General features: G+C 35.7%; 1 protein-coding gene and 1 long non-coding RNA gene across 3 annotated transcripts in view; one reads left to right on the top strand and one right to left on the bottom strand.

Moving 5' to 3' along the window:
• GCFC2 (GC-rich sequence DNA-binding factor 2) overlaps window positions 1–14,650 on the bottom strand; it is a 55,935-nt gene that overhangs the window by 2,405 nt on the left and 38,880 nt on the right. For both annotated transcript variants that reach the window (XM_086700745.1, XM_025932042.2), the window contains 4 exons: window positions 8,018–8,094; window positions 6,176–6,242; window positions 3,577–3,723; window positions 618–742 (listed from right to left, as the gene is read on the bottom strand). In XM_086700745.1, the coding sequence (XP_086556871.1) occupies window positions 618–742; window positions 3,577–3,723; window positions 6,176–6,242; window positions 8,018–8,094 (416 nt within the window). The remainder of the gene's footprint in view (window positions 1–617; window positions 743–3,576; window positions 3,724–6,175; window positions 6,243–8,017; window positions 8,095–14,650) is intronic.
• LOC147582425 (uncharacterized) lies at window positions 3,655–14,627 on the top strand. The gene is made up of 2 exons (XR_015249089.1): window positions 3,655–3,740; window positions 14,356–14,627. It is a non-coding gene; the product is annotated as an uncharacterized LOC147582425 (long non-coding RNA).

The raw sequence follows: 14,650 nt of genomic DNA, 5'->3' as shown, positions 1-14,650 counted from the left end.
CTATAAGAGGTTTTTGATTTATAGTTTCCCAAATCCCCTGTGCAATAGTTTTCTGGAAATGCTTACTTTGGAAAAGATTTACATTTAAAAATACGAACTACTGGGGCGCCTGGGTGGCTCAGTCAGTTAGGCGTCTGACTCTTGATTTTGGCTCAGGTCATGATCCCAGGAACTGTGAGATCGAGCCCCGTGTCAGGCTGTGTTGCACTGACAGTGCAGAGGCTGCTTGGGATTCTCTCCTTTTCCTCTTTCTCTGCCCTTCTCTGCTCAAAATAAATATGTAAATGTTAAAAAAGACATGAACTATTATGCGTGAGGTGTGAGTATAAAATAGTGATTCCTAAGATTGCACATGAAAATATCTACTAATTCTACAGTGATAGTCTCTAAGGACTTATTATTTATTGATTTAAAGATTTTGTTTTTAAGTTATTTCTATGTGGGGTTTGAACTTGCAACCCCAAGATCAAGAGTTGCATCTCCAGCCGAGCCAGCCAGGGGCCCCTCCACAGAGTTTTTCCAGATGTAGAGTGAAAGTACAAATTTTCCTAAAAATTGCTGAGTGTAAAAAAGAAACCTTGAACTATGCTTATGGACATACAAATGTGCACAATTACCTGAATTCACTTCTGGATAATTTCTGTGCAGACTGCAACAAGAACTGAATGAAGTTTTCTAGCTGGGGAATAGACGTTCTCATGGCAGAGCTTTGGAACCATTTTGCTGGTAAATATGCTGCTATCTGTTAATCAAAATACACAGTCATTTTTTAGTAACAACAGTTATCTAAGGCCTTTTGCTAACATCAATCATCTCATTTAATCCTTATAGTGATCATGCAGGTTGTAGATTTTCCCATTTTATGGCTTATGGTTGATTATATTTTGAGAAGTTTTCTCGGTCAAGGGTTATACTTTCAAAAAAATCCTATATTTTAATGCTAAGAGCTTTAAATAGGCTATTCTTTATGACTAATCATTAGTGGTATTTGTGGTACAGAATAAATTTAGTGGTACAGAATAAAAGAATTATGGCTCTGATCTTCTAATTTAATACACTGCTTTAAAAGTTCATGGCAGCATAAAGAGTCAATTACATTCAATTTTTCTTTTTTGGGGAAAATACCACTTTACCATTATGCTATAGGTAATGCATGATTGGGGGAAAGTTTGGTAAAAACAGAAAAATGTTTAAGTAAAAAAGGAAAATTTCCTCAGAGCAGAAGACTAGAAGGAAAGAGAGAATGAGAGAAAGAAAAAACCTGAGATCATATACAAAGAAACTCTTTGACAAACAGGTTATGCTATAGTTGGTAATATCAAGATCAGTACTTACAAATGTAAAGTTGGGGGGGGAATATATACCCTGTACACATTACAAAATGTTAAGTGGAAGTTCTGGAATGTATGCTTTTCAAAACACAGTTGAGGCAAAGATTTAGCCTATTCTTTAATCACCTTTTTCAATTATCCAGAAAAATGGGGAAACATGGACTGCCGAGGGGTAGAAATATTTAGGTCTTTTCCAAGGTTTAAATACTAGCCCTTACTGGACTGAAATTTAAAGTTATTTGCACACGCTTTTCACTTGTTTGTATCACCAATCTCAATAAGATTTCCACAGAACTCCTTCACTTTTCCATAAATGATCCCAGGACTTAAAGCCACACTGTCTTAGCATGGTTATCTAGCCACAAGCTGTGGAGAGAATGTCCTGTGTCGTCTTCTCTACTTCTGATAGTAGACTCTTCTGGTCAAAGAGGACTAAACTGAACGTGAAATACAGAGCATGGGCATTGAATTCAATTTTGGGGAGATAATGTAGTTTAAAACTATGTGATATAAAAACCATAGCCCAAGAAATCAGAGTGGGGTAGGAATTGCTATCCAATGTTTTATGTTGTTTTAAAGTTTGTATTATAAACATTTTTCCATATTCTGAAATTCTTAAAAATGACTTATCTGATGAACAATGTTTTTGGATATCTAAGTTGTTTCTGACTATTATAAGTAATACTACAATAATATTCTTTGTACTTAAATTCCAGTAGAAACAGCTCTTTACAACAGCAAGCCCAAGACTTCACTGTAGTTTCAAGTCAGCCCAGGAATGCCACTTCTTAACCTTCAATCCTGAAATTTCTGGAGAGGCACTAATGAGGTTGTCATCATGATTAAAAAGGTGGCCTTCTCCTCCCCAGTACAAGACAAACTCCTGGCCTGAAACAATCCTTTTCTTTTGCTAATAGCTTTTTTGCTCCACCCTCTTTCTTATGAAAATCTTCCTTTCTTATGAAATCTTCCATTTTGTACAACTCCTGAGAGATGTCTCTGCTTGCTATGTGGAATGCTGCCCAATTCATTAGATCTCAAATTTACTCCGCTGAATTTTCTGTTTTAACAAATTTTTATGTGCATCTTGGATTTTTAACTTAGGATAAATTCCTTGAGGTAAAATTACTAAGTCAAAGGTAAGAACTTTAAAGATTTTGTAGCCATCATGCCAGAAGTCTCCAGAGTTCTATCCCCTATTGCAGCAGCGGACTGTTTCTCAGAACCTCTGCACCACACGTTGGAGGTGCCCCTGACATGATGTGACTGTGGTTTCCTCATGCTTTTGACAATACAAGCAATTAGGAAATAACAGCAAAAAAAACAAAGCAAAACAAAACCCAGCCAGCATAACAGGTAAAATAATATCCTCACTGTATTATTTTGCATTTCTCTGATTATTAGTATTCTTAATCTTTTCTATGTGTTTAGGAATTATTAGAAATTATTTTTATATATTCTTTTTTGGGTGAATTTCCTGTTACATGTCTTTTGGACATTTTTAATTGGAATACCTGAATTATTCCTAATTTTAAAGATCTTTTTAAAAATGTAGATATTAATCCTTGTTATGGTTTACAACTTTTATCAGTTTTTCAGCTCCCTTTCTTTTAAACTTTTCATTGTAGAAAATTTCAAACAGGAGAAGGAATAGGTATGGTAACCCCAACGAACCTATCCTCCAGTTTTAACAATAATCAAATAAATAATCCTGATATTTAATGCTTTTTGATTCACTGAAGTTTTACACATTCATCATCAAATCACTTACATTTTTTCGCTCATTTCTTCTTTTAAGTTCAAAAGGATTCCCTTACCATCAGCTATATTTATCTTCTTGGTACAATATTTTATAGTTTCATTTTTATACTTTATTTCATCTGAAATTTATATTGGTATTTACTGAGAAGTGAGGATTTAATACTATTTTAGTTGGTTTACCACTACGTACTACTTTTTCTTCTCCCTGCTGGTGATAATTCAAACCAGTATACTAATTCTTACTGAGGTGTTGGTTGCTTTTGGGTTTCTAGTCTATTTAAATTGATTTGTTATTATGTGAGTACCACAATTTTAATTATTCTGTTACAAAATAGATTTTAAACTTTAAAGGAAAAAAGTAATCTCTACACCTAAAATGGGACTTGACCTCATGACCCTGAGATCGAGAGTCACATGTTCTACTGACTGAGCTGGCCAGGTACCTCACAAAACAGATTTTAAGAGTCCATTCCTACATACTTACCTGGCTGCACTTTTTAACAACATCTGGCCCAGGACTGGCAGTAAGAAGAGCTGTCATAAGGTAGCGATTCAGCAGCTTCCCGAGTCCTAGTTCTTGCAACGTGTCATCTGGGAGGAGTCCATTCCAAAGAAGAATATTGCGGAAAAGCTAAAGTACAGTATCAGGTGAGTATGTGTAGCTGTTTCTCTAAAGAAAAACCGTAATAGTTTCCAGCAAACATAAAACACTGGTCAAATTCTTTTAAACTCTCCTTATTAGTACTGGTAGAAGTGTCAGTTTTATTTATTTTTTAAAGTTTATTTATTTTGAGAGAGAGTGAGAGTGAGTGATCATGAACAAGCAAGCAGGGGAGAGGCAGAGAGAGAATCCCAAGCAGACTCCCATGTTGTCAGTGCAGAGCCCAACATGGGGCTTGATCTCAGGAACTGTGCGATGGTGACCTAAGCCAAAATCAAGAGTCAGATGCCTGACTGAGCCACCCAGGCACCCGAGACGTGTCAATTTTAGAAACAGCAGAAAAGATTTTTTATCAATTGCCTAATTCTTTCCAAACTCTATATATTTGCTCATCCTATCTCAATTTTTAGGACTATCACCCCAAATCCATCTCAGATAAGTTCACTGGAGCCTTCCTTTCCAGATCAAAAATTTTCCTCCTCAATTTACATGCCCAGAACCTGGGGCCATGGGGAAGACCACAGGACTCCAGGAAGGATTCATAAAGGACTACTGTTAAGCCAGTGGTACTGGGGCACTTGAGTGGTTCAGTCAGCTAAGCTTGTAACTCTTGGTTTTGGCTCAGGTCATGATCTCACACTTGGTGAGTTCAAGCCTTGCATCAGGTTCTTTGGCACTGGGCTCTCTGCTGTCAGCACACAGCCCGCTTTGGGTCCTCTGTCTCCCTCTGTCTTACCCCTCCCCCACTCACTCTCTCAAACATAAACACTTAAAAAAAGAAAAAGAATGAAAAAGACAACTCCTCAAAAAAACAAAGACAGTGCCACTGTTACCAATGGATGATCCTGATATACCATCAAAGCTGACAATCTTATTGCTCTGATATATAAGATTAATAATCTGTGAGTCTGGAGATAAATTGGGTAAAACACTCATAAGAAATTCTAACAAAATTAACACTGGTTGCCTTTTTTCCTCCAAATCCATCTCTTTCAGTACATTTTATGGTGTTTTCCATTTTCTTTCCACACTTTGTGCTATATTTACTGCAGTGTCTTTCCACACTTTGTGTCATTGTTGATGCTGCTCCCTCTTCCTGGGAAGTCTTTTCCCTGACTCAACCATGTGGTAAATAATGGATTCACCCTATTAAAATCTAGACTTGCTGAGGTCACTTACAACCTTCCAATTGTCAAACCCAGTAAACATTTTCAGTCTTTCTCCCAATTCTCCTCGGTGGCATTTAATACCCTGCCTTCATTCTTAAAAACCCCTTGATTAGTTCTCATGATGCCACCCTCTTGTGACCACTCTAAGCTTCACAATAAATTCTAAGGTTTCTTTTAAGACTTCATTTCTCTGCCTGCCTCTTACGTCAGTGTTTCCCAATGTTCTGAGCCTTCTTCTCGTACTTCACCTCATGAACCTCTCCTCAGAGGCTGTCATTTCTGACCATGGCTCCAAACACTGCCTAGATGTGGCTGACTCCCAAATTTCCAGCTCAGATCTGTCCCCTGCAATTCAGACACCTGTATCTATTCCTGTATTTGTCTCATGGGTATCTTCAATTCACTATATCTGAAACAGACCTTTATCTTTCTCCAAACCTATTCCTACTGTATCCCCTCCAATGCCCTCAAAGAATGTCATTATAAGTTACCAAGTTGCCAAAGTCAGAAACTTGGCTGGCACCCTAGTCTTCATATGTAATTAATTAGTCATTAAATACTTTCAGTGCTTCATCCTAAGTATCTTCTGAACCCAACTTCTTACCATCCCTCCCTATTACCACTAACTTAGCCATGGCTTCATCCTTTATCTTATTTTTCTAAATGTTTATTTATGTTGAGAGAGAGAAAGCAAGAATGCGCCTGAGCAGGGGCGGAGCAGAGACAGAATCCCAAGCAGGCTCTGTGCTGTCATTGCAGAGCCTGACGTGGGGCTCGAACTCACAAACTGTGAGATCATGATGTGAGCCGAAATCAAAAGTCAGATGCTTAACTGACTGAGCCAACCAGGTGCTCGCCTTCCTTTATCTTTTAGACCAGGATAGGACAATGAGGGATTATGGGTTAAATCTAGCTGACTGCCTGGTTTTGTAGAGCCGATAAACTAAAAATGGTTTTCATATTTTGAAATGATTAAAAAAAAAAGTAAAAGGGTAACGTGAAGATTATGATGTTGAGATTTCAGTGCCCAGAAGTGAAGTTTTACTGAAATACAGCCATGCTCATTTGTTTACAAATTGTTTATAACTGTTTTTGCACTACAAAGGCAGAGCTAAATGGTTCAACAGAGAATGTATAGCATTCAAAGCCTAAAATATTTACTATCTGGTCCTTTACAGAAGTTTGATGATCTCTGCTCTATAGTACTCTGGATTTAAAAATTTTAAAAATTTATTTTTGTAGTTTTTGCTTACCTTTACACTCGACCAGAACTGTCTTTCTTGGAACTTTGAATGTGGTGAAGTTTTGTTTTCTATAGTGCTAATTTGAAACAGAGAAAGAACAAAATGCAAACTGTTAACCTTCCAGAACCAGAGTTTAAAAAAACTCAGTTTTTTTTTTTAACCAAACTAAGCCTTAACACATTAACAGAATGTACATGGAATGCTCTGATGACATCGAAATTACAAGTACACTTTGATCCAACAACCCTATTTCTGAGAATGCCTTCTATACGTATACAGAATGGTAGGTCTATAAAATTATTCCTAGCATTGTTTCTAATGGTTTATCACTCACATGCCCACCAGTTACAGTACGTTATATGAAGGTATATTATGCAGCTTAAAGAATTAAGAAACTACTCTTGTGATGACGTGAAATGACGTCAAAGATGTACTAAGTCAAAAAAAAGTAAGGTACAAGACAATGGTTACAACTGTACTCCTTTCCTATAGAAAAGGGGGGGAAATAAAGACTCCACCAAAACTACTAGAACTGATAAATGCATTCTGTAGTCACAAGATACAAAATTAATATAGAGAAATTTGTTGCATTTCTGTACACTAATGATGAAGTAGCAGAAAGAGAAATTAAGAAAACAGTCCCATTTATAACTGTACCAAAAAGAATAAAATAGCTACGAATAAACTTAACCGAGGAGGTCAAAGACCTATACTCTGCAAATTATAAACTATGGATTAAAGAAAGAAACTGAAGACGACAAAAACACACGGAAAGTTAATTCCATGCTCAGGGACTGGAAGATCCAATACTGTTAAAATGTCTGTATTACCCAAAACAATCTATATAGATTTAATACAATCTCCATCAAAATACCAATGGCATTTTTCACAGAACTAGAACAAATAATACTAAAATTTGTATGCAACCACAGAAACTCCACAAAAAGTCAAAGCAACCGTGAGGAAGAAGAACAAAGCTGGAGGTATCACAATTCCAGATTTCAAGATATATTACAAAGCTGTAGTAGTCAACAGTATGGTACTGGCACAAAAACAGATACATAGATCAATGGAACAAAATACAGAGCCAGAATTAAACCCAAGCTCATATGGTCAATTGATGTACAATCAAAAGGGCAAGATATACAAAGTGAAAAAGACAGTCTCTTCAACAAATGCTGCTGGGAAACTGGACAGCAACATGCAAAACAATGAAACTGGACCACTTTCTTACAACACACACAAAAATAAACTTACACCACACATACACAAAAATGGATAAAAGACCTAAATGTGAGACCTAAAACCACAAAAATCCTAGAAGAGAGCATAGGCAATAATTTTTTGACATCGACCTTAGCAACATTTTTCTAGATCCGTCTTCTCAGGCAAGGAAAACTAAAAACCAAAAATACCCTACTTGTTTCATAAAGTAAATCCACAATTCACAGGTACTTTCTGGCTTTCTGTGCCAGGCACTGTTCTGAGCGCTCTCTTTATCTTCACAAGTCCTGTAAAGTAGGCATGAATTTACATACAAAGATACTGATGCACACAAAGGCCCAAAGTCAAATATCTAGTAATGCTAACTCTGGGCTCCCAGAATCTGTGGACTTAGCTACGCTGTGATGCTACCTGTCATGTTCTTAACATAAAAAAACCTATGTCCAGGTGTCAGGCATCATACATGGCATACAAAATGTGACTAATATTTTTTTGAAATCTCAACTTGCATCTTAATATGTGTATTTATATTTGAGAACACTTAATATAGTTCCTTTTGCATTACTTTCTTAAATCTGTATTACATGATTAGCTATTTCATATAATCTAGATATTAACAGCTCTTACCTCTTTGGATATAGAGGAATAAAAACATCATCTTCTATTGCCTTCTTCACTCTCAAAACAATGGATTTAAGTAAGTCCTATTATATAAAAATTTAAAAGCATCAGTGATAGTCATAGGTCTATTTACCAAAAGAAGTAATTTTAACAGTATGGTACAAATATCAATTAGGTACAAGAGAACTTTATTCACCATGTTGGTGCATTTTCATTGCTGTATAGTATATTCTGTTGCATGAATACTAATAATGGGACATTTAGGTGGTTGTGAGTTTGGGGGCTATTATACACAATACTGCATAAAAGTTCTTGTACGTGTCTTTTTACATAGGTATAAATTTCTAATGGAATTTAGTTTATGTCTCTACATTCAACTTTGTACACAATGCCAAAATGTTTTCTGAAGCAGTGATATTCCATTTACATTTCCACCAGCTACGTACAAGAAATCCTGCCTCCCTACATCTTTACTAATAGGTGGTATCCTTTTGTTTTTTAATGTTTGCAATTCCTGGGATATGCAGTCATACTTTATTATGTTTTTTAAATATTTTTTTTACTTTGAGAGAGAAAGAGAGAGGTTGGGGGGAAAGGGTCAAGAGCGGGGAGAGAGAATCCCAAGCAGGGTCCATACTCAGCCTGGACCCAGTATGGGGCTCGATTCCACAACCTGGGGATCACAACGTGAATTGAAATCAAGAGTCAGTCCCTCAACTGACTGAGCCACTCAGGTGCCTCTGTTATGGTTTAATTTTTATTTTCCTTCTGAGTAATGTCATGATGAGCGTCCACTCATTCTTATTTGGCATTTGGACATGCCATTTTGCTAAGTACCTGATTAAAAGCTGCTTGTCTTCTTTTTTAAAAATTAGATTCTTTCTTACTGATTTGTAGAAGCCTTTTATATATTCTAGCTATGGGTCCTCTGTTGGTTTATCAATGCACTTTGATGTAGTAAATTCACTTTGGCACATGCATTTTATTGTTTGTGTATTAAAAATTGGGAACAACCAAAATATTCAATCATAGAGACTTTTTAGTCATCATGATATATCCATCCATTGCAAGAAAATATTAAAGTTTATAAAGACTACTGTAGTAACATACAAAATTAAATATTTAATGAGATAAGGGAAAGAAGTAGGATACAAATGTACACAGTCACTAAGATTATAACTTTGAAGTAAAAGGCTGGATGAAAACATCCTACAATGGTGTCTAGTCCATGTACTAGGATGAAAATATAAAGGGAGTTTGCATTTTTCTTCATGTATTACCAAAATTTCTATATTACCTTCCTTCTTAAAAAGAAATCCATATTTGAAAAATAAAAATTCCACACAACAGGCTATTTTTCAAGTCAGTGACAATGTGTGTTAGTACAAATTAAGCTGTCAAAAAACTCTATACTGACCAAATTACTCATAAATGTAGAATTCAACCAAATATATTTTTTTTCACAAAAAGTATTTCTAACTGAAGTCCTGTTTCTTTTTCCAGATATCTATGACATATTCCTCCATGGCCACATATCAATGTTTAATTAATATTAAAAACAAAAATTCAATTTTTTATGCTCCAGTTCTTAAACATTCTGATATTTTAAAAGAATAAAGATCATTTTTCTAGGCATTGTCTCCATGGAGTAGTATTTGGACTTATATATATATATATAAATTACTGAGTTAGTGTTTGTACTAGAAAAGTTATGCTCTTTTTTTTTCTTCCATTTAATTTAAATGTTTTTGAATGCTGGCCTGGACAAACAGTTTTTTTCTTTTTTAAGCAGGCTCTATCTGGGCTTGAAACTCACAACTCTGAGATCAAGACTTGAGCTGAGATTGAGAGTTGGATGCTTAACCGGCTGAGCCACCCATGCACCCCTCCATATTGTTTGAACTTCTGTTTCTTAAAAATAGTTCTCTCAAACAATGCTATAAAGGACATTATTGAGTCAAACAATGGAAGTGGAACATGGATGGTAGATTAAATATAGTGAAGTTTACTGAAAATGATTAAGTATCCCATGGTTATGTAACAGACTATCTTCATTCTTAGCAATTAGGCAATTTACTCTCAAATTTGTTCAGGAGAAACAAATCATCATGTGTATATATGCAATGGGACAGCAAATAGTAAAGCAAATGGGGCAAAATATTAAGTGAATCTGGGTAAAGGGCCCATGAGCATGCTATTTTTACTCATGAGAATTTTCTCTAAGTTTGACATTTTTTCTAAAAAGACTGTTTAAAACAAATTAGTATATTTTAAAATTCTGAGCTTATTAACTTTGAGTATTCAAAATACATTATTTTGTGGGGAAAAAAAAGTTCTCCAAACAGTAACCACACAACCACACACACACACCTCTATATATGCTTTAAACTAGCTTTGAAAAGACTCATAAGCTTTAGCTAGCTGGATTTTACACTGCTCTTTATATTCACAGATAATCCTGGGTGGCTTGGGCAGATGTTGAGGTCCTCAAGGGAGAGTGTGGGCAGGCACTCACTACAGCACGAGCAGCTGTGCTTTTGTGTGTTTGTGTATAGGGGTATGTAAGAACTAATTTGATAAAAGGTCTGTTGATGAAAAAAAAATTTTGAAAGTTAGCAATCTAAATACATAACTGATATTATTTTCACATTTAAACTAACTAGTCAACTAACCTATGCCTAAAAACATTTAATGATAGGTAATCACTATCTCGTGAGGCCACCCATATCTTTGGGCAGCTATTAACTATTAGATTTCAGTTAACAATGAGAAACAAACTTCTCTCCTGTTCTTCCACTCGCTGGTCCTGATTTACTTCTTAGGATTATACAGAACAAACAAATCTAATTTCCCTTCCACATGACAACTCTTTAGATTCTAAGATTAATACCTCACTTTTCTACATTTTCTCTTTCCCATACCATCTTAGATACTCTCCATTAATATACTTATACCCAGAATTAAATGCAACACACCCAGGAAAATCTTATCCATGAGTATAGCACATATAACATTTTTACTCAAAACAGCATACACCCAGTAAAAAGAATTCCCCTTAATCTTTCTGTTACTCAAGTGACACTGCTGACTCATATTGGGTTTACTGTTGATTACAGATCTCTCTCTGGTTTACCTATATTGTTTCAAAGCTATTTCTTTCCTTTTATTTATGCAGCTGAATTTTTGAATGCAAGGGTAGTACATAATGTATATTCCTTTCACATCGCATATTTTGAGAGTCCATTTTCTCAGTATTTGAAATCTTTTTGGATACTATTCTACTATCCAGAAGTCTGTGATAGAATTCCTAGCTTTGTGCCATTGACAAACTTTATTACCATGAATTTTACATCTTCATCTAGTTCAAAAAAAAATATTGAACAGGACAAATACTGAGAAGATATCTCATACTAAAAGACTACCTCCATAGGTAGCCACATCCCTCTTGGTCAGTATTCTTTAGGTATACACTACCAGTTTCTTGTATCTCACCATACCACTGTTAAGCTTATCATTCTCCATTTGATCCATAAGAACGATCATAGCATACTTAAATATATTACCTGTTCTAACTGCACAGTACCTTATTTACCATGAAAGTAACTGAGACAGTATGAGAGAATTTGAGTTTATAAGCAATCACCTGTATTTAGGCACTCTATCAATGACAGATTACAGTAATCACTACTTTTTTTTAAAAAAGTCTTCATAATCCACCTCTGTAATCTATTTTAGAACTTAACAAGAATCAAAACTATTCTCACCAGGGATTAGCTTACAGAATCATCTGGTTCTTACTTCGAAAACAGGAACTATGCTGTATGATTCCACTCTTCTGGAACCTTTTTCATCTCTTCAATTTCTTACACATCACTGAAAAAAATACAGTGATCTCACTGGCAAGGCCAACCGTCTTAGTAGCCAGAAACATTATGTAGTTCAGTGATTCTTAACTAGGAGTGACTGTGCCATGCCCAGGGAATATCTTACGATGTCTGGAGATATTTTTGGTTGTCAAGACTGGGGAGCACTACTGTCATCTAGTGGGTAGAGGCCAGGAAAGCTGCTAGCATGTTACAATGCACAGGACAACTTCCCACAACAAATAATTGTCTGCTCCAAGTGCCAAGGCTGCTGAAACTGAAAAATCCTGATATAGTTAAGTGTCTTACTAATCACACAAGGAACCCATTTTCAATATTCATAGTAGGAGGGCTTCCAGAATAAAAAATTACTGGTCTAAAAACTTCATGAGTCTATCTGTAACACTTTTGAAAGACTCTAGTTATTATAAGTTGCAAAGTGTCAGACCTATTGCTTAATACCCAAGTAACCTTTTACAAGTGACATGGCCCTCTGGGCCCCACCTTCTTCCATCTGTAAAATGCAGTTAAAGTCAACACATTTTACAAGGTTGTGAACATCAAGTGAGATAATGTGAAAGTGTTTAATAAATGGTAAAGCACTGGGGTTACCTGGTGGCTCAGTCGGTTAGTGTCTGACTTTAGCTCAGGTTGTGATCTCACAGTTTGTCAGTTCAAGCCCCACATAGGGCTCCCTGGTGTCAGCACAGAGCTCGCTTCGGATCCTCTGTTCGCCCCTGCTCTCTGTCCCTGCCCTGCTTGTGCTCTCTCACTCAAAAATAAATAAACATTAAAAAAAAAATGGTAAAGCACTATTTATATTTAGGTTATAATTACATAGTCTCATACAAGGAGCAAACATAGGATTCCATATCTACTTCCTTATAGATCTTCTCTACTAATCCTGGTTCCATGCTCTGTAACAACACAGAATAAGTCTATTCCTTCTTCAAATACAGAATCTTCACGCATATCTTCTTCTAAGTTAAATATCTCTACTTTCTGCAATGATTTTCATACGTTATCTGTCTTTATCCTTTTGGAGAAAGGTGAAAAATGCCCTCTTTCCCATCAGTTGCTATGTTTAAATCCTTTACTTTCCATTAGGTCCCAGTTCAAATGCACCATGAACATAAAGTCTTCCACTGTGAAACATAACTTCTTTCTCCTGTTTCTCTTTTGAAGTTTCATAGCATTTTATCTGGGCTGCTCAGGGAAGGCCACGTGGTCAGTGACATGGGCTTAGGCTTTAAAATAAGATTAATTAAGGTTCAAATCCTGGCTCCTGACTCAAGATATTACTATGAACAAATTTCTGACATTCAGTTTCTTCATCTGTAAAATGAAGCTATCATCCAATTTTTAATAGAGCTGCTAAAACCAAGTGAGATGTCACAGGTATAAGACCTAACAGAGTGCCAAGAACACAGTGGGAATTAAATAGGTGTTCCTTGTCCTCCTCCACCTCTCACTTCCTATTTATTTTTAAAGTTCATTTATTTTGAGGGAGAGAGAGAGAGAAAGTAGATGGGAAGGGTAGAGAGAGAGGGAGAGAGAGAATCCCCAGCAGGCTCCACACTGTCAGAGTAGAGCCCAATGTGGGACTTGAACTCACAAACCATGAGATCATGACCTGAGCTAAAATCAAGAGTTGGTTGCTTAACCAGGAGCCATCTGGACGCTCCTCACTTCCTATTTTAAGTAACAATTTATGTAAATCTTATTTCCTTTAAGATTACATGCTTCTTGAAGGCAGAATCATGCCAACTTCCCTCTTCTCCCTACTTCTTACAGCTTCCCTCCTTCATAATAACTCCAAGTGCTAAAATTTAATGGTGTTCAGAATATGAATGTGACATGTCTCCTTGCTTCTCAACCACCTTGGTTATTCTACTCCAGATACTCTCTAGATAGTCAATCTCTCTCAATTTCTTTAAAGTTCAACATATAATTGGTTTATTGAATTAACTGCATGAATATATGACATTCTCATCAACAGAATGATTAAAAAACAGAGTACCACAATAAAAGTATAAGATTTACTGGATTCTCATCAAGGCCTCTATAAGGTCCCTCCTTATATGTTAAGTAAAACTCAATTCTAAATCATGGTAAGATGAAAACCTATACTCTGAACTTTTTTTAAGGATTTTTTTTTAAATTTTAAGTACAACTACACCCCAATGTGGGGCTTGAATTCACAATCCTAAGATCAACAAGACTAACATGCTCTACCAACTGGAGCCTACCAGGTGCCCCATATCCTATTGAACTTTGAATCTTAAAGGGATTACTGTTCTTAACTTTGGCAGACTACAAATATACAGTTAATATCATGAATGTTAACCCAATTTTAAAATAACCATTAAAGCAAAGCCAAAATACTACTAGATTTTTGCCAAAAGAACAAAGGTAAAGAATTTTTTTCTTTTAGAAGGAACAAATTTGCACTAATTCATTTATGCCTGCTCATCTCTGCAGTGCCAATGTATATTCACAAACCTAAAAGATGGCTGGCTGGACCATGAGAACAAAAATCAGACCACTGAACAGAGAAGAATAAACTAATTAGAATAAAAGCAATAATATGGGTCTTATTACATGTATGTGTATTTTATAATTAATAACGATTGCCATCCCTGTTACAGTGTTCATAAATATCAAGGTATAGTCTTTCATCTAATTATTACAAAGAGCAAGAAATGGTCAATCCTAGTTTTTATAAATCAAAAGTAAATCTATCTTTCACCAAATTGCGTTCTGGTAATTATTTCTT

This window comes from Puma concolor, chromosome A3 (assembly GCF_028749965.1).
Source record: "Puma concolor isolate L17-30 chromosome A3, mPumCon1.1.hap2, whole genome shotgun sequence".
Lineage (NCBI taxonomy): Eukaryota > Metazoa > Chordata > Mammalia > Carnivora > Felidae > Puma > Puma concolor.
This window is presented reverse-complemented; position numbering and strand designations above follow the sequence as displayed.